A 26905-nucleotide genomic window follows, 5' to 3' on the forward strand; every position below is an offset into this window, starting at 1 on the left:
TGTAATTGTGCATGTTGAAGATGTAGTCAAAGTAATATTCGAAATAAAAATATTGTTATGTGAAGGAAAAAACCATGATAAAATTCGTGTCTGATTTTTGTTTTTGACACAATTGCTTACATGATGAGATATCGTTGTAAACAACCTCTACGTAGAAGTGGCAGATCCATGGGTAGGGTTCCGGGGGTATGAACCCCCCTTTTTTGCCATTCAATGCAGTTGAATGGGGACATATAGTAAGAACCCCCCTCCCTTTTTCCTGTGTTGGAAACCCCCCTTTTTTTAAATTGCTGGATCCGCCCCTGCGTAGCCTGCTTAAATAGTGTTTAAAACAGCTACTCGTTACGAATTCAAGTATTTGACCAAATCTCAGATTATTGAAAAATAGATCGATTATGATTACTATATATTTTAAACCTTTTACTAAATGAAGTAGACATTCTGTTGCCAACATCATATTACTTAGATAATAACAGTTAGTAACTGCATGTACAAGATATCAATTCCCAATAACCTATTTTCTGTCGAAGTAGCTGCATGCATATCAAGTATAATTCATCTTGTATTGTACCTGTTTAAAAGGGGTGACAAATGTCAGTGTCAAAGTGTTATGATATAACACATCAAGTAGGTTCAAGTAAAAGAAATCATACTGTTTTAGTTATTTGTATAAGTTGGTGTTAGATTTGTTTATATCTTTGTTAATATCTTTTAAGAATATTTTTAATCTTCTCTTAGACTCAATCGGATTGAAAATTCATGAAATATTTGCCACTGGACGTTTGAAACCATCAATCAATCAATCAAATTTTACACTCAGCCATTTAGAGCATGATATATTACATGGTTGATAGATATATCATGTATACGGGGGGAAATACCACAATTAATTTTAAAAAGTCAGAAAATTTAAGAATTTAAGGAAAAAAGCCAAAAAACAAGGAATTAGATAATAATGTCCTGATTAAACAAAGTGGAATAATTAGCAAAAAATATTATGAATAGAGAATAATGGGGTGTTTAAACAAATTTCAATAATAAGCAAAGTATATGAATAGAAAATAATGGGGTGTTTAAACAAATTTGAAAAATTAGCAAAAAAAAAAAAGAGAAGAGAAAAACGACATAAAAATTTAAAATTACAGATATGAAGGAACTCCCATCCATATTTCCCTCTATTCGACTCTTATTTAATAAAATGCTATGTAGAAAATATTTGGTAGTTTAGAGAGGTTTGGTTTATTGTTTGTTAAAAACATTATCTTGTAAAAGTAAGACAAGGTATAAATATGAATGTAGATTGTTTAAATAGTAAACATGCGACTTGTTAAAAGTTAAGTTGTGCTAGAGACAAGGTCAAATAAATTAACATTGAATTTAGAGTTTAGACTTGTAATTAACAAATTGATCTAGGACAAAAAAATATACGAATTTAGATAATAAATAAGAATTTCTAGATCGAAATGAAACGTATTATATTTTTCTCATATAATGGGAAATTTAAAAAAAATCAATATTTCAACAAGGCCTTGTAAGCAAAGCCTGGACACATGCTATATATTTTGATCAGATTAAAATTATTTTAGCTGTTTTACTTTACTAAAATTAATGTAAAAAATGCCACAAAATAATAGCCCGCCATGCCACCAAAAAATTGACAAACTAATTTTGACTATAGGTTTTAATTCAATGCAAATATCTTTTTTTCAATTTAAGGGGGTAGACCTTGGTTCAGGGAAATAACTCTTTAAATCAGTTAAGCGTTTGTAAAAGTGAAGTTCATCAATGTATTTAAAGCATTTACCTGTAACAGATTGAAAATAATCTATGTAACCTAGAAGCTTAGAATATATTTTTGAAAATGGTTGACTCAAACATACTGATGATTTTAAGAGTTATTTCCCTTAACCTAGGTCTACCTCCTTAATTTCATTTCCCTTTTTCATGGTCTGGACTTTCTTACAGTTTTAAGTGTTTCTGTATATACCTTTGAGACTACTAGTCCTAACTCCAAATGGGTTCATTCATTTTAAAGTTGATATCAATGGTTTATGCCAATTGCCAGATTCAAAATTATTTTAATGGTGATCAAAGCAATATAGATACAGGATATTAATTTACATTTATTTCCACATTGGTGTAAACTGGATTAAAATATCAAAATGATTGGTACTTTCGGAATATCAGACGCTTGAAAATATAAATTTACAATTAGATAATCAAATTTATAAAACTAAAATTTGAAACAAGTGATACTAAAGTTCAATGCTGTCGCTGTTTGTTTTATTCACACTAAACAGAGGGCGATATTCGTCCCCCATTATCTGTGTTGTTTATAAATTTAAGTATGAATTACAAATTGTTAGGCGTTGGACAGTTTTAACTAAACCATGCCTATATCTAAATGTACCAGTAATACTTTTGTATATATTAACTTGATTCATTAATAACAAAATCAAATTCGTTTCGTTAAACAACCAGATTATCATATTCTTAACATCTGTGTAAAGGTTTAAACTTGGTTATCATTAAGCATAGTTGTACCTCTAGATCTATTAGTTTTCTAGAATTGTTTTGTTTAGCCCAATTTGTTTTCTTTTTAAAAACTATATCACCGAAAATTAAACTAATTATTTTAGTTGTTTATATGTAAAACGAACATTGACTTTGCTCATTGTTGAAGGCCGTACGATGACATATAGTTATCAATTTCTGTGTCATTTTGGTCTCTTGTGGAGAGTTGTTTCATTGGCAATCATACCACATCTTCTTTTGTTTTATGTTAGTTCTCGGGTGTATACTTGTTCACTCACGTGACCTCAAATACAATTGTTTAGTTATGTTTCGTGTACACATTTGAATACATCACTCGAATAACCATAATATGTTTTTATCCCTATTGTAACATTTCTTAATTTAATCAACATTAATTTTAATATTATTTTTTTGTTCACATATCAATATTTCTTAATTAAATTACATTTAATGTGATAATTTGTTTAATATATATACATGCATAAAGTCTCTAAATGATTGTATATATAATAACAAATTTAAAGGGGCACTAGCTGTCAAATTCATTGTAACCGATTTGACTCAAGTTCTCATATTTGGTTTATAACAATGTAAAACATTTATCCAAACTATCAAAAGTCTAAAATAAACAGTTTACAGAGCATGGGGTAGATAATATATATAGGTTCGTTTCGTGTGTATTTTGTCCAGACGCCATCTAATTAACTATCGATTTGACCTCAGATGACCATATAAGCGATGTAAACAAAAATAAAGATACGAATAGATTAAACCAACACGTGCAATTGCATTTGTATAGGTCTGTTTGATTTTATTTTATAGATTAAAAATAGATGCTTCTCATTGTTTTTAACCATAAAAGAATGATTTTATGTGCATCGAATTAGTAATCAAATGATTTACCGTAGTTTCACTTTCATTGTTGACATTCTTTTTCTTTAAATAACCAGTACACGTACAATGCATGCGTTGTCAATCTCTAGCTAGGGGTTAACTTGAAGTTCACATGAATACCGGTTAGAATGATGATGACGTTTTCACTTGCAAGTGAATCAGTCAAAAATTATGTTTAATCGCTTATTTCAACAAAATTAAAGGAAATTGATTGCTAAAAGCAAATTATTATTTCATTATTCCAATTTGATTAATGATTGATCTAAAAAAAATCATACTTTATTTTTTTATATATATCGTAGCTAGTGCCCCTTTAACAGTAATGGCCGAAACGTATGGGAAATTGTGTTATACTTTTTATTATATATATTTATAAATTATTTTGGAAATTTTGAAGTTTTGCCTCTTATTATGAAAATTACTATTTCTATTTATTTATCTTTTTTAAGCTCGGGCGGTTATGAGACCACTATTTTATCTATCATTGCAGACCACTTGTTCACTTTCAGATTTTAATTCATGCTTTGATAGAGTGTTGTCTAAATGCCGTAAATCAAATTCCTACTTTTAAATATATGATATTTTTTTCATTATCGAAAAAGACTATAATCATAAGTAGTGATTATTATCAAAGATCGAGAGTGGGCATTGTGGGAGAGCTTTCTGTTGCATTGTTGGTGAACTTTATGTTGCATTGTGGGTGAAATGTCTGTTGGTATAGAGTTATTTGCAAATACAAGATTAAATACTTTGAGTACCCTCGGTGTTTTTATAAACACAAACACTTATGATAATATTGGAATCTACCACTTAAAGATAAGACAAAATTGTCACTGTTTCTGGCTTGTGGTATTTCTACATATTTCATTAAAGAAATCTGTTGATCTAAACATTTTTTCTCCAAGGAAAGTTCCTAAGCAAATGGCAAAATCAAAAGATCACACACATCAAACGAATGATTAACAAAAAGTAAAATCACAAAAATACTGAACTCCGGGGGAAATTAAAAAAGGAAAGTTCCTTATCATGACAACATCGAAAGCTTAAACACATCAAACTGTCATATTCCTGGTTTGGTACAGGCTTTTTTAAAATGTATTTTCTGAAATAAAACAGTGATTAATACCACTTTTCAAATGGTACTTTATGATTTTAAAGTTTTGATTGACGAATTATGTTAATCTAAATGAAAAAAAAACAGTAGTGCTCAAAGCTGATTTTACCTGGTGTCCTATTTGGTTTTGATTTAACGGTCTTTTTATGAATGCTATCATAAAAATCCGAAAATGTTTGATAAAATTATTCCAAAAGCATTCGGAACCCTGTAAAAAAAGTGATTCCAGAAGTATTCGGAATCCTCTAATAAAAGTTATCCCAGAAGCATTCGGAACCCTGTAATAAAATTTATTCCAGAAGCATTCGGAACCCTTTCCAGAAACAGTTACATAGAATAACCGTTTCACAAATGATATCGGATATGTTCCTTACGTCGTAACTACAATCCCCTTCCCTTTCATGAATGTGACCTACCGAATTAAGACTATTTACCGGATTTGTTATGACATGAGCAACACGACGGGTGCCACATATGGAGCAGGATCTGCTTACCCTTCCGGAGCACCTGAGATCACCCCTAGTTTTTGGTGGGGTTCGTGTTGCTTATTCTTTAGTTTTCTATGTTGTGTCGTGTGTACTATTGTTTGTCTGTTTGTATTTTTCATTTTTAGCCATGGCGTTGTCAGTTTACTTCGATTTATGAGTTACACTGTCCCTCTGGTATCTTTCGTCCCTCTTTTACATTGAATCTGTAACATTCTCGTGATCTTTATTTAAAGGAATAGCGAGTTAATTAAACAATTTGAAAAAGAATTATATTCACCAAGCATAAACAAAGGAGGGACTTTCCGGTTCAAAGTATTTACGTGCAGTTAAATGCATTTTCACACTACAACGCATTTATCATGACGTAACATCTAAAAATAAAATCAACGTAATTAAAATAATTAATTATGACATCACACATTACAAAACTTATAGAAACACCCATACACGTCACAATTACGAGCGCTTTTGACATACCGCAATGTCCAAATATGCCTATCACTAGCTACCGTGTTTGTTTAGTCGTTTGGTACGCCTTTCCGACTTTCCCTTTTGCCAAACCATTAAAGACATATTACCTATATTTGTTTATCATCTAACAAGGATGCTTAATCTTCTTATCAGCTTCAAAGATTCTTAAATGCGCGGCTGTAGATGTTACTGTCTTTATTTAATTCTGTTTACATGATTGTTTGTAAGTAAGGTAAATAAAAAATCATTAACTTTCATCCGTTTCATTTGGTTATTTTGGAATATTATAGATTGTTGTACGCCTTCGTAGCTGATGAGCTCGCACTTGCTTCATGAATTTGTACAAACAATCAAATTAAATATGTTTCGTGTGAATGCGATGGTAGTTGAGTTAATTAGTAATGGAATTAACAGTATCGTCTGCTGAAGTCTGGACTCCAGTACGTTTGAGGAAAATTTATGCCGGTCTTGTAAGTTGGAAAAGCACTACACATTTCGGAAATTTAGATCTACAATGATAGTGAAAAGTTGAATTTAAGAAAATGCCTGAACCAAGTCAGGAATATGACAGTTGTTATGCGTTTGTTTAATGTGTTTGATCTTTGGATTTTAAAATTTGGCTACAGACTTTCCGTTTTGAATATTCATTGGAGTCCGGTATTTGTTTTATTTTACTTTTGGCATGCCTTCAATCCACCATTTTCTACATTTGAAAATGCCTGTACCAAGTCAGGAATATGACAGTTCTTGTCCATTCGTTTTTGATGCGTTTTGTTATTTGATTTTGCCATGTGATTATGGACTTTCCGAATTGATTTTCCTCTGAGTTCAGTATTTTTGTGATTTTACTTTTCGCTCTTAAAAACTTCTTTTACAACACTTGTATTTACAGAAGTTTTTGATTACTTGATGGTTATCTCCATTGTGTTTTATACCTAACACTATGTCTATTTATTTCTCTTGCATGGAAATTTTAACTAGCAGGAATTAGATGGACACATCGCGTTATTGACAAGAAACAATGGCTTAACCCTGCAATATCGTTAATCTTGGAGTATGGAATTTATTTTTATTGAGACTAACACTATTAACGTCTTCTGTAATATTTCATGGCGATGTAGCAGAGAGCAATTTTCAAATAATGAGTGAAAAGGATAATACAATTATTCTATTCACTGTTTGGTCTATTGTTGGCAAATGTAGATGAATACAAGTTCTTTTTGGCCATTTTGCTATTCATTTGTGTTTAGTCTAATAAATCCTTGCTAGTTTGCCTTCAAACTAGATTTGTTTGGTCGTTCTGGATAAAGGTAATTCTGGAAAAGCGTTTTGGACACAGGAAATGAATCCATAATTTTATTACGTTGTTCTTGGAACATGCCGATATTTGAGTTGTTGCTAAAAATCTACCACTTCAGGTCATAAATGGTGTAACATTATCAGATTGTCGCTCCAAATGTGGTCTTTATTTCCCATTTGATTTCATTGTGTTCAGGGCAGCGTATTCTATGAATTTAAATAGTTTTTATTTGTATTTGCTAGATTTTTGTTAGGATGGCAGGTATATATTTTGATCATTTAAAGCCGTGAATTGCATTTGTTTTCATCCTTGTTCCTAATCCGAATGATGTCTTATAGCCAAACATAAGCATATAACTTTATTTTTGTCAAAATGATTTCTGTTATGTAAACCATCCAACAATTTGAATTTTTATTTCAATTTTATTTAATTTTAGGAAACTGCCCCTGTCAAAGATATTGATGGTACACTAATCAACAGACCTATTACGTTACCAGAAATGCAGGAAGATCGCTATACTAGCACTCAAACACTTGTTCAGAAAGACAAGAAAGAGGTACAGGTGTTAGATATATAGTTTACTGCTGATGGAGATTTATTTCTCCGAGGGAACAACCAGCGCAGTAGTCAGCACTTCTGTGTTATCATTGATATATTCATAATTATATATTAATTGTTTACAAAACTTAAAATTTTGGAAAAAAAATAAGGCTTTTCTACCTCAGGAATAGATTACCTTAGCTGTATTTGGCAAAACTTTTAGGAATTTTTGATTCTCAATGCTCTTGAACTTCGTACTTTATTTAGTCTTTTAAACATTTTTTGTTTCGAGCGTCACTGTTGAGTCTTTTGTAGACGAAAAGCGCGTTTGGCTCTTTAATCCAGCTAATTGTGATGAGTTTATTTACTTTGATATTTTGTTCCTTTTTGAATATTCTGTACTACTTGAATATGCTTATTTAGGCCGTTAGTTTTTGTTATTGAACTGTTTTCTATTTTTCATATAGGTGACATTTATAGCCATCTGCTTATCTGTATATTTATACCACTAAAATTATCATTATGCTTATAATCAACTAATCTTCTAACTTTGTTTTCTTTCAATTTCAAGTTGATATATTAAATCACAAGTAACATATTAACCGAACAGAAATGTGATCAACCCGAAAAAAAACCAAAGCTTAGACACACAAAACCCAGAAAAAATGGGGATGGGAAAGTATACCCAGTTCCAATAGACGAATCCGTCGTGTTGATCACGACATGATCAAATACAGTGATGTTATAAATATAAAAAACACAAGAAGCATGGAGTCGTGAAATATCCGAAGATATCTGTGACTAGTTCGACCAACAAAACTATCGTTCTTTAAATCATCTTCGTATGGTTGTTGAATTAAGTCGAGTCTCCTTGCATTATAAAGTTTTATTTCTTTCTGCTTTTAAATAATTTAGTTTTAACCATCTCAATAATTTATTTGGTATATTGCTATATTTTGTTTTTTAAATTTGGTTGAAAAGTTATTTAGTAACCGTACAAACATTTAGACAATATAATATTTTTCGCTTAGCCTATGCCAAATGGTGTCATAAACCCAGCGTTTGACGGTTCAATGGATCCGGTAAACATCGACGGAAATACCTCCTGGAGCGACACCAGTAGTGACAACATGAAAATAGGAGGAGATTCAAGGGCATCAACTCTTACTAGAAATATTGAAGCAGCAGCCATTGAGGAAGAACAGCAATCTCAGACCGAAAATAAGTACAACACTTATCCTCCTAAATATGTACAGTAAGTGTCAATTATATAGCTTCATAATTTTACTACTTTAAAGGAGAATTCTCCTATTCAATTTTAATTGCTATTTTGCTTTTCCGTTATCATCCTATTATAACTGATGTTGTTTTCGCTTAATCGATACATGACTATTGACCGGCTGTATACTATTGTTGCCTTAATTTATGATGGAAATTTAAGGCTGCATTTATTTTCTTCGGAATTATTCTTTCCGGGTCAGGTATATGACATTTGTTTGCCGCTTGTTCCGTTGGTTAATAACGTTTAATTTGTCAGTTTTTTTTTATTGTTCATCCCCTTTTTTAATTTACCGTTGAGTTCTGTATATTTGGTATCTTTATTTTTTTATGAAAGCACAATCATTACTTCTCTCAGTGGTTGAGAATGGTACAATGTCAGTGGGGGATCCAGGGGGAGGGGGGGATCAATGCATTTGATTGGGGACATATAGTTGGAACGCTTTTTCTAAAATGACTGGATCCGCCACTGAATGTAACAATAGCAAAAGTGTTTTAGAAGCAGGATTTTTCTGAATATAGGATATTATCAATTAAACATTCATTTCCACGACGTTTTAAGTTTAGATTAAGAATAGCTTAATCTAGGTAACATAATTGTTTTTATTAAATTATATAACAGTTCGTATAGTTCGAGTAATAAAGTCGCAAAAAACTTTGGTAATTTATATTTTATACATCGTTGAATTTAAAACATTAGGCTTTGGCCGTTAATGATAAAGGCAAATAAAGAAAAGTGTTTTGGACGCATGACATTTATTTAATGAATGGCTATTATTAATTTTGAATTTATTGAACCATAAAACTAATTTTTGACTCTTCACATTGAATAATCCGCGAAGCGGATTATGTAAAATGTGAAGAGTCAAAAATTAGTTTTATGGTTCAATAAAATCAAAATAAATTATTGGCATTCATTATAAATAAATTTCTATCAAAAATAAGGCTTAAAGAACTTTTGATATCATTTATATTAACAATAACAACGTACACACAAGTTGGCGTATGAATATACAATGTCAGAGTGGGCGTGTCGCCATAAAAATTGACAACATTGAAAATAAAACTAATAATTTTAACCAATCAGAAGACGGTAAATTCACAAAATTTATTTATAATGTGTTGTTTTCTTTTTTCTTCTGAAAGTTTATGTATTTCAATCCAATGAAAGATCTGATTCGAGTTTTGGTTCACATAATCCCAAATGACTTCAGGTTAATAGAGAGGTAAGCATGCTGACATTTTCAGACACGTGTAGATGTGCATTGGAAATCCCCCAGTTATGTATGCGTATTACGTAATCGATTTCGATGTTGGTTTATATTTTATTTTTCAGACACAAAGATCCAATTATAGACAGACCCGAGGTCAAACTTCCAGCCAATAATTCAAAGTGGGATGTTTTTCGGGTTACATCTCGAGACAAAGACTCAGGCATAGATGATGATTACATTAGCATCTTTAGAAAAATTGTCAAGGTCATCACAAGCATATTTCTTTCAATTTTCATCATACTCATGACAATGCTCAGCAAAAGTACATTATTACTTATAACTTCAAACGTTTATAAGAATGTGACATTAGATTGTGAAACTTCTCGATCAAAAGAAGGCATTGCAATAGTAACAAAATGTCGACGTGTTCCGCCTGACCTACCGCAAAGAGAAAAGTATCAACTTTCACAGAATGTAGAAGTTCGATGGTTGTGGGCTTTGTTTGTTGTGATAACGACGCCATATTTGTTTACATTTTGTAAAACGTTATGGAGGATATGTTTCAAGAAGACAAGACAGCCAACTCTTGCAGTTCTAGGAATAGTAAGTTATTTATTATAACGCAACATCGTTTGTAGCGTACATTTTGATTTGATAACGTCACAAATTGTTTTAGAAACATTCAACATTTGATTCTTTGAAAACATACACACAAGCTAAAACGACGTATGCCAGATTTTAAGTGTATGATTTGATGTTGTTTTCTGTCAGTTGGATAGTACATTAAAGTTATCTCCTAGTTAATTTGTTAATGTCAGAAGCATTAGCCTAGTAGTCAGCACTTCGGTGTTGACTTGAGTTATCATTGATATGTTTTTATTAATAAATTAACTGTTATCGAAACTTTGAATTTAAAAAAAAAAACTAAGGCTTTTCTACCTCAGGAATATTTGCTTAGCTGTTTTTGGTAAAAGGTTTTAGGAGCTGATGGGTCTTTTGTAGGCGGTCTAGCGTAAATATAAAATTTCAATCCTGGTATCTATTTTTGATGAGTTTATTTACATCTTTTGTTATGTTGATACATGAAGTGTTTTCTTACTTTCCTTGGAATTCGATATTGTTGTTATTTTACTTTCTACATTATTTATTTTATTGGCTAAAAATATCCATTCCTTCAAATTTATATTTCAATCGTTAAAATCTTATATGTCATTTGAATTTGCAAACCCAAAATGATATATACATTACAACTTTATAATATCTTTATATTTTATAAATAGGTGCCTCAGTGTAGTTGTTGTTATGTTGTATAACGCTTGAATCTTCAGATTTTGCGTTGTAGAAGTTTCCAATGATTGATTGCCATGTTTAAAAAAAAATCAAAATGATATTTACATGCTTACCTTATAAATTCTGTTTTTTTTCTTTTTCAGGTTTTAGTTGTAGAAACCTTACATTCAATTGGAATTTGTATCTTTGCGTTTTATGTGCTACCAACAATTGATTCGATACGAGGTTTGTTTCTATGCTTCGGTGTGGCTGTCGTTCCATCGTTACTGAAACTTTTTGATTGTCAGGGTGAAAGAGGACGTAAGTTTTATATCGTAATGGCAGATATAGTCGCACTTATATTTCAAATATCGGTTTTGACACTGTGGCCAGTAATTAGCATACTTCGCGGTGAGAAGACAGCTGAGAGTTGGGGTATTCTATTGTCTATGATTCTTATATCGCTCGGTTGGTGGGAGAACTACGTTAACAAATATACAAAACTTGGAAAGCTTGGTGACAAGTTGAAGGAATTGAAGAAAAATATTCGAAGAATGAGAACAAAAATTTACGCGGTTGTTAGCGCTTGGAAAATTATTCTAACATTGTTGTTGATGACTGCTCTTATGAGTACGTTCAAATCGTCGTGTCTTTCAGTTTTATTTTTTCATGGAAATAATAATGCAACAGACTGCCCACATATGGTATATCCACTGTATGTTTCTAACGTTCAAGGAGCGAGTTACTACAACGACCCATTTTGGACCGCCATTTTACAGATTTTTGCTTGCCTTTTGTGTTACACACTTTCGAAAACTGCGTGTAAAATAATGCTACAAGTTGCGAGCTTTTCGTTACCGTTAATGCTGGTTGCACCAATAATGGCAGGTGTTTTTATGAGTGATTGTGAATCTTGGAAATCTGGAAGTCAAACGAATTCCATAATGCCAGATTATTTACAGTGGACATGCGATCTACATGGAATTTCTTATGATTTCCTGGAAAAGTTGATATCAGTTTATTATCTTCCGGTGGTTATTGGATGGTGGTTGTCCTTTATGTGGGTGACATTTCACATCTGGATTCCAAGAGTTGAAAGGCTGGTTCAGACTGAAAGGTAAGAGTTTATATAATTTGCATAGTAGGGAATACGCATGTATGATTGGTCATGTCTTAAACAAAACACATCAGAGAAAACGAAAGACATGAACACCACCAAAATCGGGGGTTATCTTATGTGTTCCGAAGAAGTTCCTTAAATAATCGTGTTCTAATAACCTGATTATAATAAAACTTGGGTATTATTTATCTGTACACGTATTTATTATTAGTATATTGTTTTTAAATTGTTTGCGATTTTTAACCCTTTCCGTTCATTTCATTTATGAAGAACTGTGAAAGAGTAAATAGATGCTTTTACTATAAAATTTATTTGTGTGTTTCTTGTTGTTATAGGATATACCTAGCAAAAATAGCCTACAAAATATACACACATTTAGATAAACATAATCAGTACCCAATGATCATGTGATGTCTAGGTTCGGTTTTTCTGTAGCAATGCTAGACCATTCATAATGCAAATAACGAACATTCTGCATCTTTGTTCGTATAAATTATGTTATATAAAAAATATCAAATATAATTTGCAACCTATGTATTGTTGGGTATTCTTTGAGAAATAATAAATGTTGTTTCAGACTGATCGTCCAACATCTGTTTTGTATTGTATGGTATTCTTTAAGAAATGAGAATTAGTGTCGTCAGGCTGATCGGACAACCTCCATATTATGGACGGGGTATTTAGTTTGTAACCCGGATTTGTTTTTTTCTCAATCGATTTTATGAATTTCGAACTGAGGTATACTACTGTTGCCTTCATTTATTTATTTATTGCAAATTAAATGTTGTTTTTATCATCAGGCTGTTCGTACAACCTCTGTATTGTGGTGTATTCTTGGAACAGTCGTTGATGTTGAATCGGAGACGAGATGATAGGGACAGAGATTTTCGAGGATCTGGCAAGGTAAACACATAGTTATCTCCCTTATCCTGATCTTCGCGTGGAACTCTTTCTTTTTCTTTCTTTCCTTTTTTTTCTTTTTCCCACTTTTCTAAAAAACATTAAAGTCATATAACAAAGTGTATCACTCTTTTCTATTCAATATGAAATTGATATGCCACTTACTAATCTACAAGGTTTGCTATAAGTTTTATTTCAGCTCCATATTTTTATTCGTTTGACGATTATCATATATTCATAGATCTAATTAGACTGTCTATGTGGCATTCTGAATATTGCCCGTGTGAAAAAAAAACGCCAACTGGTTCAACATGTAGAAATAACACTGTGTTGTTATATGATACAGATCAAATTGAACAAATTACCGTATAGTGTAAATTTCCGCTTATTTTCGCGGATAGAACAAAATCGCCAAAATAATTTCCGCCAATTTAAAAGTGTACATGCAAAGGTAATGTAAAAAATGTTGAGTCCGCCAAAATAATAACCGCCAAAATTTTTCGTATACCTTATTCAATGAAAAACGCGAAATTTTACACCCGCGAAAATAACCCGCTATACGGTATCCTGCTAAATATTGCACTAATGGTCTTGCTCATGAAAAAACAAGTTTAAGCTTATTCATTATTTTTTTTTTAACTTTTTAATCAAACAAAAAATTATCGCGATTTTTGAAGTATAGACTTATACGAATTGTGATCACGATATTGTTATTTAATGTATGAAATTTAGATCAGTTCTATCAATATTTTACATAGTTTTAAATGTCGTACACCATTACACATGTTACACCATAAACCATAGTACTATACACCTTCTACCATTGCACCATATGCCATACACCATAGCACCATACATGTGTTTTGGAAGTTACACCATCAAAAATTGTACAGAAATTAATTTTAATGATTCAGCGTACACGCATAAAGAGATGAATAAGGTTCAATCGTATTTCTAAATATAAACTAATTTTCTTTCTTTTGTATTAGACAAAATTGAAGTTTATGCCAGACAGTCCTTTGGCGAAAACTGAGGCCGGATATTTTGACTATAACAGACCTTCTGTAAGGAAAAATCCCACACCAAGGATATACGTATGTGCTACTATGTGGCACGAGACAGAGAGAGAAATGAAACAGATTTTACAGTCTTTATTCAGGTGAGTAAAATAGGGGCGTTAGACACCAGGGAAACAGTCAAACTCAAAAATTGAAACTCATAGATGTCATGGCTGAAAAAGAAAATTACAAAGAGACATATAATAGTACACAACACACAACACAGAAAACTAAAGACTAAGCACCACGAACCCCACCGAACACTGGTAGAAACCTCAGGAAAGGGAAGTAGATCCTGCTCAACATGAGTAAACTATGACACTTGCCACAATAATGTGTTCGATTGTCTGAAAAGGATTAATAAATACACAGTAACGTCGAGTAATAATGGAGACGTCAAATCGGATGAGCGCTACAAGATGAAACTATTTCAAAGAAGGTCAAATCGAAACGAAGTAAATAAGATGTGAAAAATACAAAAGGAAAACGGAAATTTCACCGATAATCGAAAAATTTATTGAAAAAATGTTAAAACAAAGAAAAAGACAAACAATAGTGCATATCACTACATACAAATCCAACGACTGATTACATTTTAAGAAAACGGAGAGGTCCGTTCGGAACATACTTTAACTTACGAAGTTTAATGCATATAAGGCAAGCCCTGGATGATAGTTGAATCCGAATATACAATTGAGGCAGTACCTTCGATGACTCCATTCATACAGCGGTCTTTGCCTTGTTTTGGTTTTATTAATTAGTACAGTGGTGTATTTTTTATGATGTGTTTATGAAAGGAGTGTAAAATACTCCGTTGTGTAAGCTAGGAAAACAATAATACATTTATATTAATTTTGCTAGACTATGGAAAATTAATATAATCTTGATGTTTTTTTTTTATTTCATTACAGACTGGACAATGATCAATGTGCAAGAAAGAATGCACAGAAATTTTTCGATGTCGTGGATCCTGACTATTACGAATTTGAAGGTAAGCTATTGTTGTATCGAACTTCATGTTGCAGATTATAAGTAAAACTTAAATTCACAAAAAAAATTAACTCCGAGGAAAAATTCAAAACAGAAAATTCCTAATCAAATGGCTAAATCATAAGGTCTAACACAACAAACGAATAGATAACAACAGTCATATTTTTTACTTTAGCTATCTCATTTTTAAAAATAGAGGCGAAGTGATACAAAAGTGATATTCAAACTAAGTCCAAAATCATCTAACAAAGCCTTGATGTATAATGCGTTGTGTATCACAGAGTTTCACGATTTATTTTGATATTCTTTTCTCATCCTGTTAATCATGTTAATGTAAACACACTATTGAATTCACGACACATTTCTTTTTTTCTTTTGTGTATATACCGTACCCGACAGCGTACTTTTTTTTATATTCTTGTCTTATCCTCATTATTCTGTTGATATATACATATAACCTAATAAAAAACACTCAGACGGAAAATTCAAAACGGAAAGTCCCGAATCAAAACGGAAAGTCCCTAATCAAATGGCTAAATCAAAAGCACAAACACATTGAACATTGATAAGAACTGCCATACTTCTGAATTAGTACAGGCATTTTCTTATGTAGCAAATGGGGAATACTTGCTGTTCATATAATTAAATTAAGAACAGTTGGCCGATCTACCTATGATCGTATAATAATATCGTATTATACATGTTTCAAAATGTGGGTGAATTATTTAATGTATTACAATTTTATTGTGTAATTTGTTACTTTATACCACATATTTTCTTTGCTGACTATTTTCTTACTTTATCACATATTTTCTGTGATGACGCTATTGTTACTTTATAGCACATATCTTCTTTGAGTGACGATTTTGTTCCTTTATAGCACATATTTTTTTGTGTAACACTATTGTCACTTTATATCGCATATTTTCTTTAATGACGCCTTTGTGTCCTTCGATTCTAGCACGTATTTTCTTTGATGACGCCTTTGTTACTTAATAGCACATATTTTCTTTGATTACTCATGTGTTACATTTGTTACTTTCTAGCACATATTTTCTTTGATGACGCATTTGAGCCACATGACGATGATGAGTACGAGTACCATGTGAATAGCTTTGTAAAACAATTTATGAGGGTACTAGATACTGCAGCAAGGTAAGCAGAAAGAAGTAAAAACAGCAAACATACCCAACTCCCAGGAATGTTTTACTATAAATGATATGATCATTTTAATAAATTTCCTGTTGACAAAACTTTGAAATTTTCGAAATACTAAAGATTTTCTTATCCCATGAATAGATTACCTTAGCCGTATTCGACACATCTTTTTGGAATTTTGTGTCAATGCTCTTTAACTTTGTACTTATTAGGCTTTATAACTATTTTATCGGAGCATCACTGATGAGTCTTATGTAGACGAAACGTGCGTATGACGTATACACGGTATACGGTTATGTATACACTGAAAGTCCTTTATCAAATGGCAAACTCAAAAGCACGAACACATCAAACTAATATGCATACGACGGACGTACATTAAGATTCTGGCACTTCTATTTAGTAATATTCATTCATATCCTACTTTTTCTTTGAAATACAAATATCTCGTTTGTTATTTTAAGAATGAAAGTACTATTACTAACCAAAAAAGTAAAATAACAAAATTAGCGAACTCCAAATAATATTTAATTCGCAAAGAACTTTATCAAATGGAAAAATAAATAGCTCAAACAAATCAAACTAATCAAAAACAACTGTCATTTTCCTGATGTGGTTAAGGCATTTCCTTATGTAGTTAATATGGGATTAATCCTGTTTTAACAGAGTGCTAAACCTCCCATTTGTATGACAATCCCATAATATTGACACAATGATGTGACCATAACAACCAGATACAATAGGCAAAAGTGTTAACAATTGGGGTACTGCAGGCAATAGTATTATAATCTAAATCGCAATAAAATAAATTACTATATCAACAAAGAAACATTTCAATCCTGGTATTTATGATGAGTTTATTGCAATTTGTTGCTATATGTTTTAGATACGAAATTACTAAACCGAAAATAATTTTGATTTTTTTTTCTCTTCATCAGCAAAGTACATAATGTAAACATAAAGCTTCCGCCTCCAACCAAATACCCGACACCTTATGGCGGTAGATTGGAATGGACCTTACCAGGAAATAATAAACTCAGTGCTCACCTCAAAGATAAAGTAAAAGTACGACACAAGAAAAGATGGAGCCAGGTATGTTTAAACTTGTCACGTGACTGCCTTAATATCCCGATGGTATCAACAGCTCAGTAGTCAGTACTTCTGTGTTGACATGACTTATCATTGCTATGGTCATAGTTATAAATTAACTGTTTGCATAATTTTTAATTTTCGAAATACCATGGCCTTTTCCTACCTCAATAATAGATTACCTTAGCTATATTTGGCAATTAATTTAGGATTTGTTGGTCCTTAATACTTGTCAACATCGCACTTTATTAAGTCTTTTTAACTAACTTTATTCAAGCAACATTGACAAGTCTTTTGTAGATGAAACGTGCATTTGGTGCAAATACAAATGTTCAATCCTGGTATATATGATGAGTGTATTTAAAACCGACTGAAATTGTTGCTAAGAATATTTTACGGTAACCTTTAAAAATTTGTTAAAACCCTTTTACCCTTCCTACATTGTCCTATGTTTATTTACGATTTTCAATCTTTTTGTCTGTTTCTGCCTTTTTCGTATTTGAAGACTGCTGAGACAATTTGTTATTTCTTCCAGGTCATGTACATGTCATTTCTTTCATGTTATGAAATTGTTCTATCTACTTGGATTCAAGCTGTTGTCGGAACCTCAAAATTCAAAACGTAAACAGACCCTTGCTGAAAATACCTATATTCTAGCTTTATTTCTTTCAGGTTATGTACATGTACTATCTACTTGGCTTCAAGCTCTTGTCAGAACCTCTAGATTCAAAACGTAAACAGACACTTGCTGATAATACATACATACTAGCTTTAGATGGAGATGTCGATTTCAAACCTTCTGCTGTCCAATTACTTGTTGACAGAATGAAGAAAAATGAAAAAGTGGGCGCGGCTTGTGGGCGTATTCATCCGATTGGAACAGGTATGCTACATCTTCAGTTTGTGCGAAACAGGTATTGAACCATGCTACATATTCAGTGTGTGTCTTTAATAGACATACGTTTAGAATTATAGCTATGGATTATATGTATTATTGGTTTGTTCTTTTAATGTTATACAAGGCATATATTGCAACATATCATTCTCCATAATTGTTTTTCTTTTAAGAAATTGTTTTCTTAGAATTTTAAACGTTAATAGTATTTGTTGGTATAACAAGCATTATATGTAGATACTAAATTAACAAACTTACAGAATTTGAAACTTTTTAGATTTTTGTTGACATGTTTCTTATAAAATTCAGTCACGAGATCGAACAATTATGTTTTTGTTTTGCAAATGACAAATTAATTGAAGGTTTTCATGAATAATTATGAAAACCTTCAATATAGAGTTTCAAATATATTAACGGATATATTAACTCTTTTTTTTTTAAATCAAAATGGCATTCTTAAACAGGAATAAATTAATACAAATATTTATTTCATTAAAGGACCAATGATATGGTACCAGAAATTTGAATATGCTGTCAGCCATTGGCTACAAAAGTCTACTGAACACATGATTGGCTGTGTGTTGTGCAGCCCCGGATGTTTCTCCCTGTTTAGAGCCTCAGCTTTAATGGATGACAATGTCATGAGGAAATACACATCTGTTTCAACAGAAGCCAGGCATTACGTTCAGTTTGATCAAGGTATAAAAGTTATTTTTGGAAAGAATTTAATCTCAATCGAGTCATGTATTTCTAACACCAGTTTGCTACGGTTGTTCTCATCTTCATCTTGTCAGTGCATATCTTATTTACACGTTTTATCCGCATTAAAATTAAAGAGTGAAACATGCATTATTGTATATTTCTAAATTAAGGAATATCTACCTAATGTTATAACATTAATGCTAGCAACATATTCTCGTAGCATGTGAATTAAGATTTTATAATATCATACAGTACAATCTGTTTATATAAGGTCATACCTTTTAAGCGATAATCTGATGTTGCAGGTAATTTTCTGATTATCCTGTTGTAGTAATAGCTATGAATTTTGATCTCCCAATCAAAGGTCATCTCGCTTGTAATTTCAGTTTTCTATCGTCAAAAGCATGTATGTTCATAGGTTTGACTGTATTATCGATGTCTAAAAGATGAACTTTATACACAGGTTTGACTGTAATATCGATCTTTTTTTCCGTTCAAGGTGAAGATCGTTGGTTGTGTACTCTGTTGTTACAACAAGGATATAGAGTGGAATATTCCGCCGCGGCTGATGCTTTAACCTATGCCCCGGAAGGATTTGACGAATTTTATAATCAAAGACGAAGATGGTCTCCATCTACAATGGCAAACATACTGGATCTTTTGGGCGATTGGAAAAATGTAATGAGACTGAATGAAAACATTTCCGGTCTATATATAGCCTATCAACTGCTGCTATTTCTGTCGTCAATGGTTACACCTGCAACTATTTTCCTATTGGTTGTTGGTGCACTAAACTCAGCATTCCAAATTGATTTGATAACATCACTGTGTATAAACTTAGTTCCATTGCTTTTGTTTCTGATTTCTTGTTTCACAGTCCAAAGTAAATGGCAGGTAAGAATGATGATCCATTTAATTTACCGCTTTAGAATCTAATGCATTCTGGGTATTTTTTTTTCAAAAGTGTAAATCAAATTGTCACGATCGGTGAAACATTTTTCAAACAATTGATATCCAACTAATGATGAAATTATTTTCATTTTGGGGCACGAACAATAACATGAGTGTTTTAGATTCTGAAACGGCCAATTAAAAAAAGTTTTTTTACAACCGGCAAGTTTATTATACAGTTATGTATACTTATTGTCTGGGTAAAAGTGGAATAGTAAGTTTATTGTCTCCATAGGGGAAACTTTTGCCCTGATGCGTACAGTTTTGTAGGAGAGAGCAATAGTTATATCAAGAGGGACAATAAATTAACTATACCACGAATATCCAGTCAGTCAGTGTTTTTATTATACATTTGTATATCGAAAACGACAACAGTCAATAAATAGCGGGTATCAATCAACTATCTTAATATCAAAAGCATCATCAGAAACCAAGCTATACTGTATTATTTAACGTTTACTTCATATTATGACCTCGAGTGGAATATTACGAAACTATTTCATTCTAGAATTGTAAAACTTCTTGATTTGTACTATGTTGATTTGTAACTTGTAGCTTTTCTTTAAAAACGGAACTTCTCATTGGCTGACAGCGCAACAATTACACTGACGTGTACTCTCAAAACGAGACTCAAATGAATAAATTACATTTCACAAATCAATAAATATATAAATTGTCTTTTGTACAAAAAGGTGGATTAAACTTGGTTTCATTGCTATCTAGACGATCTCAATTCCCATTTTTTTTTTTAATCATTTTCAAATATTTGAGTTCTTAGTATTTAGATAATTTTATTTTCTTTACAGCTTCTTTTTGCTGGGATACTGTCTCTGATTTATGCATTAGTGATGATGGTTGTTGTTGTTGGCCTCGGTTTGGAGATGAAACTTGAAGGAATTTGTTCACCAACCACTATTTTCATGATATTTATAGTCGGAATATTCATTATATCTGCAATATTACATCCACAAGAATTTTACTGTTTGCTTCATGGAGCACTGTACTTCTTACTGATTCCAAGCATGTCTATGCTGTTAATGATTTACTCTATATGTAACTTGCATGTCGTTTCATGGGGTACCAGGGAAAATGCAATAGCAGCTCAGCCGGATAAACCAAAAACCAAAAAGCAGGACAGTAAAATTGCATCGATTTTAAATAAATTTGCAGATAACAAAAATGAGGAAACCAGTAGTTATGCCTTTTCCTTTGGGAATTTATTTAAGTGTTTGTGTTGTCCAAAGGAACCAGTTAATACAGTAGAATCGAAATTTGCACAAGTACTTGCATCAATAGAAAATCTTGAACAGAAAATTGTTAAACAACAACCTAATGATGTGAACAAACCAGAAGCCGAGGAGATGATACGGAAAGCTAGTGAAAAGAAGGAAGTAGAAGCAGGCGTAAGATGTAAGTATCGTTGTATTTAAAATTAATCCCCGAAGGACGACCGGGAAACAGAAATATGGTCACGTGGTCTTCTTCCAATTCGTAGTTAAACGGACGCCAACGTCAGGCGTCCGTTTGGCTGTGCATGATGAAAAAGTTTGCAGCGAAGTCCCGTCAGAACGGGGACATTAAATTAATGCCTCGTGTGAAGAGAGTGCAACGCACTTTACACGTTATGAACCGTTGCAACAACTCTTTCAGGGATCTGTTGGTGACAAGGCAAAATTTCTGTTCCTATCCAGTATACCCTCCTTTTCCAGTGGCTGTCCAATTTTACCCTACCGTCATTTCGATTGGCCTTTATTATTAGACCTACCTATTTTATTTATTGTTAACTGTTTTCGTCCTTAGCATGCATGGGATATGTGCCACTGTACGTTAAGCAACAATCAATCAATCAATTGTAATCAAATATCCCGAAGCGTGTGCCAATATCAATGTCATTAAAGATGTTCGCTTCTTTGTTTCAAAAAAACAAGCTCTATAAAAGCTAGACTTATATATTTAGAAAATATAAAAAAGGAACTAAAAACAGTAGAAATCAATAAATTATCCGTATGCTTGTTTAATGCCATTTTTCATTGAACATTTTGTGGTAAATGGTTCGCTTAAGATTTTTTTAATTGATTTTAAATTATTTTGAACTTTTATCTTTCAAAAAGTTTAAAAACAATAACAAGGATTTTAAAGGATTTTTAAATATGGCTTTTTAAAGTGTCTGTAATTTAATTGTTAAGGGGAAAGTAGGGATAAGCGGGTAATATTTATAGTGGCGTCATTACATGGATAAAACCAGAAGATTACGAATATATAGCAAAACAAGAGAATCGAACATCCATCATGTCCACGTTTGGGTTAGCTTACAGAAAGGGGGGACACAGGATATGTTGTCAAATCAGATTAGGGAGCTACCATTTGATTCTTAAGGTGGGGCCGGGGTTGGGGGCTAGGATGAAATTAAATGTCCTGTTTTTATTTTGAGTTGTAATCTCTGTCCTGCCTTTTTTATGTTCACTCTATCCGCTCCTGCCTTTATATTACTTGTTAATCCTGACCTTTTTTTATATGAATTTTTATCCTGCATTTTAATTTTGTCCAAGTTGCTCATTCTGCCTTTTTTTTCAAATTTCATCCTAGCTGCCATCGAGATTTTTCATCTTTTTGGTCGGATTGTATGTTTTTTGGAAATTTTCGTAATTTTGTATCTGGAAAAGAATAGTCTCATTGACATTTAATTTAAATACAGCTCCTAACTTTAAACCCTTAGAAAATGGGACAAATAACCAGATACACATTGGTGGATAATTGTCAAAAAATTACAATTTTCCAACAGTTACAATCTATCATTTTCGCTTTTTTTAATTTTCTTCCATTGGGATCGTACATACCGAAAAACTAAAGACTAGGGGTGTATAACTTTGACACGTAACCACGTCCGGATCGATATAAAATAAGAAAAACATAATCTACCTGCTCTGTTTCAATAATATTTTTACATTGTGTTGTACTATTTTTGGACAAATTATATCAAAATTATAGAAAACTTTATCGGCTCTATTAAACTCAAAATATGAACAATTTACTTTAAGGGAGCCTTGAAATCTTTTGACATCTTCTATTATTTAAAGTGCTAAATGGTAACCTTTTTCAGCTGGACCAAATCACTACTTTTCTTTAAAATACATCTTCCAATTTTGTTTACAGTGTAATTTCATCCCCCTACTTGCTACTTGAGGCATAAAACATGGAAATAAACATTTAGAAGAGGTATAAAGAAATGGCAAGTAACACACCTAGGGACGATAACTGTATTCCCGGACGATATATGACCTGACTCTTCAGACATTTATCTTCTAACTTTCTAATCAACGTTTAAATATTTGTTCAGGGAGATAAACCAATTTAAGAAGTTCTTTTATTTGTAATTACTGTGTTTGTATACCCATCTTTTTAAATCCTGTGTATAAAGGAATGTAAACACAAATGTATACTAATGGGTTAGTTAAATGTCGGACATGATAAAAGATGTGATGGTACTGACCTCAGAAAGAATTTAAATTACTAAGCAATAAGCATGACTTTGCTCTAGACAATTTTGTGACAGAGAAGAAAAAAAAATACGTGCATGTATGATTCATGTCTTGTGTATTTTTGATTTTCTGTACACCTAAGAGAGTTATCATTTGATTTTTAAGGAGGGGAAAAGGAAGGGGGGGGGGGGGTCCGCTAGGATGAAATTAAAAATAATTAGGCAGGACTGTTCTTTTAGTTAAAAAAAAAGCAGGATGATCCACTTTGCCAAAAAAGTCAGGAAAAACTAAAGAAGAAAAAAAGCCGGATCGAATAGAGTGAAAAATAAAATGACAGGACATAGATTACAACTAAAAGTAAATGCAGGACACAATTTTTCATGCTTGCACCCTATCCCCTTCCTAAGGATTTTCTACATCAGATTAGAAATAGATTATTTTAGCTGTATTTGCATGATTTGGCAAACATTTTAGAAATTTTTGGTCGTTATTTTGTCTTCAACTTTCGTACTTATTTTGGCCTTCGACATTTTTTATTCGAGCGTCACTGGTGAGTCTTTTGAAGACGAAATTCGCGTCTGGCGCATGTACACTATTGTAATCCTTGTATCTATGAAGAGTTTATTGTAGTTATCACTAGCAACCAGTTGATTACATATTTACCAAATTCAGGCAAGGGATATTTTCAGCATAATCACTTTGATGCTGTAAATTGGGTTTACAGAATACAGAATAATAGACAAAACATGCAAAATAGGGGGCCAACAACATAAAGAATAAATAAAAACAGGTGACAAAAATTGAATAACTGGCAAACGGGGCGATAGATACCAGAGGAACATTCAAACTCATAGATCGAAAATAAACTGTCAACGCCATGGCTAAAAAGAAAAAGACAAACAGACAAATAATAGTACACAAGACACAACATAGAAAACTGAAGACTATGCAAGCAGATACTGCTCCATATGTAGCACCTGTCGTTAAGAATACAGATCATCACCCAGACCCTCTATTTTCGTTATTATTAAACAAAGTTATTTGTGAATGTAACGCGTCTTGTCTTTTGTCTAAACAGCTCACAGACATAACTTTGTCTTGTGACCGTGATGTCATCAACATTTTTTTATGATGTACTCCGGTTTAAAATGAAATCTAGAATTTGAAATAACGAGAAAGACTAAAATACTGGTTTCTATCTATTCGAAATTCAACATTCAAAATAACCTGCAACGAAGATTTTTCAGTTAGCACCATATTTGTGTTGGTTATATGTATTTCTTTATAGACAGAACAATTTTACAGTCATTCCTTGAATACATGTGATACAAACATTAATTGTTATTTTCTGTAATTTTGACAGTTTAAAAAATAATATCATTGCCTACAGCGAGCTGTCGGCGTAAACATTGACACATGAAAATTGATGTGTAAAATCTGAACTGTGGTATCTACTGGGAGTAATCTATGTATTCTTTTATATTTTATGCTAGAAGTTGAATCTTTTTCTGGGTAAGATTATATAGATAAACGAATTAAATACATTATGTCTTTTTTAGATAATCCAATATTTCAACAAAAAGCGCTTCCCCATGAAGCCGATACTCCATATTGGATTCACGATCCTGATATTGGTCATGGAAACATTCGTTACATTAACAAAGAAGAGAAACACTTTTGGAAGGAGCTGATTCGCCAGTATTTATATCCTCTTCAATCTGATGCGCAACAGCAGAAAAAAATGCAGACAGATTTGATACAATTAAGAAATAAAGCAAGCCTGATGTTCTTTATGTTAAATGCCTTATTTGTCATCATCATCTTTAGTTTGCAGTATTCAAATGCTATCACTGGTGCTGGCCTCACTATTCCTCTTCCTTGTAAAGATACTGAAGGAAAATACTTGAAACTAGAACCTATTTCTATGTTTTTCATGGCTGTGTTTGGGATTGCGCTGCTGATTCAGTTTATATCCATGATATTTCACCGACTCGGTACATTTTTGCATATAATGGCGTCGACGGAAGTCAACTGTATGAGGCCGAATCAAAACGAGGTTGCATCAATGGATATTACTAGCAAAGTGCAACTCGTTAAGGAAATGCAAAGGTTTGAGGATGACGAAGATGCCCGCTCGATTTCAACGATAGGTAGCGATGGTGAAGAAGATAGCAGTGTGACAATGGACGATTCTCCGAAAGTAAAACGAAAGAAAACCATTAAAAAACTTCTGAGGAACAAACGCAGGGACAAGCCTGTCTCTGGAAATCTAGGTGGAAAATTTTTGAAAAATTTCCTTGATTTAGCCAACGATCTAGAAAAAGAAGGCAGTAAGAAAGAAACTTCTGTTAAGGAAGAAACAGGTCGCAAAAGGAGCAGGGGAAGCAGGAAGCGAAGTAAAAAAGCACTGAAAGCGATTGAACTATTGGAACAAAATAAAGAAAATAAAGAAAGTATACTTACAAAAGCGGAAGCCATTAAAGACAAATGGCAAAAACTTGCTAAATCAGCTCGACCAGAAAGTTCTGGTTCAGGAGACAAATGGGGATCTCTTCTCAGATCCGTTATTCACGGTCAGTCCCGAACGAGCCTCAATACGATATCGGAAGATGATAAACGGAGTTCATGGTTCCGAAGTATAGGGAAAAAAATGAAAAGGACAAATAGCGACTTTTCTTTACCGGACCTTGGGTCTTGGTCGAATAGAAATAGCTATGCTGAACCAATCTTAAATATAATTAGTGACGAATTAGAGCCAGGTGATATGGAAGTAGGTGCTACGTCAAAAAATATCCCAGCATCCAAATCTGCCGAAACTTGTACAAATGAAACAAGGGCGATAATCGAACGTAAAACCGAGCCGAAAAATGAGAACATATACGATACAGCAGATTTTATTCCATCTGAAGTGAACAGTGACAGTGAATCAGATTCTGACATTTCTGGAATGAAGAGTGATTCAACTTCTAAATCAGACTCGTCACAACCCCAAATGTCAATTCAATTACAAGATATTAAACTGAAGTCTTCTGAAAACAATGACATTGGTGAACAAAAAGGTGATACACAACTATAATAGTAAGACTTTTATATCAGTCTGGATTTTTTGTATACGTAGAATCCAATTTTGCAATCGTATGTACTCGGCTATTTCCGTTGTAATCGTATGTACTTGACTATTTCCGTAATAGAAAACATACGCTATTCATTTTTTTTAAACCTGGAATGATGTTCTAGGTGTCTGATATTTTGCCAAACCTTTGATTAATATTTTCATCAGATTTTTTCCTAACAAATTATTTCTCCCATTATTTTAAATTCAAAGTCTTCTTTTGATTAAGTTAAATAGAATTAAAGGAGCGCGGGAACAGCACATCGTTGTGCATGTGTACACCAATTTGGGTTCCTATACTAGAGTACAAGTGTTGTTATTGTTGAAGGAAACCAGGAAACTTTAAAC

General features: G+C 32.4%; 1 protein-coding gene across 2 annotated transcripts in view; it reads left to right on the forward strand.

The window, feature by feature from the left end:
* The window catches only part of LOC143059837 (chitin synthase chs-2-like), a 29189-nt gene extending 2570 nt beyond the window's left edge, over nucleotides 1-26619 (forward strand). Inside the window, exons 1-15 of one of the 2 annotated variants that reach the window (XM_076233406.1) lie at nucleotides 5800-5972; nucleotides 7239-7358; nucleotides 8374-8597; nucleotides 9957-10437; nucleotides 11268-12220; nucleotides 13024-13126; nucleotides 14113-14282; nucleotides 15093-15172; nucleotides 16218-16326; nucleotides 17268-17421; nucleotides 18091-18301; nucleotides 18812-19012; nucleotides 19515-19909; nucleotides 20773-21376; nucleotides 25005-26619. In XM_076233406.1, coding sequence (XP_076089521.1) covers nucleotides 5904-5972; nucleotides 7239-7358; nucleotides 8374-8597; nucleotides 9957-10437; nucleotides 11268-12220; nucleotides 13024-13126; nucleotides 14113-14282; nucleotides 15093-15172; nucleotides 16218-16326; nucleotides 17268-17421; nucleotides 18091-18301; nucleotides 18812-19012; nucleotides 19515-19909; nucleotides 20773-21376; nucleotides 25005-26521 — 5391 coding nt within the window. In that variant the 5' untranslated portion in view covers nucleotides 5800-5903 and the 3' untranslated portion in view covers nucleotides 26522-26619. Of the gene's footprint in view, nucleotides 1-5799; nucleotides 5973-7238; nucleotides 7359-8373; nucleotides 8598-9956; nucleotides 10438-11267; nucleotides 12221-13023; nucleotides 13127-14112; nucleotides 14283-15092; nucleotides 15173-16217; nucleotides 16327-17267; nucleotides 17422-18090; nucleotides 18302-18811; nucleotides 19013-19514; nucleotides 19910-20772; nucleotides 21377-25004 lie in introns of those variants that run through there. The other variant, XM_076233407.1, reaches the window with a different exon arrangement.
* The last annotated feature ends 286 nt before the right edge of the window (nucleotides 26620-26905 follow it).

Source organism: Mytilus galloprovincialis, chromosome 14, assembly GCF_965363235.1.
Source record: "Mytilus galloprovincialis chromosome 14, xbMytGall1.hap1.1, whole genome shotgun sequence".
Lineage (NCBI taxonomy): Eukaryota > Metazoa > Mollusca > Bivalvia > Mytilida > Mytilidae > Mytilus > Mytilus galloprovincialis.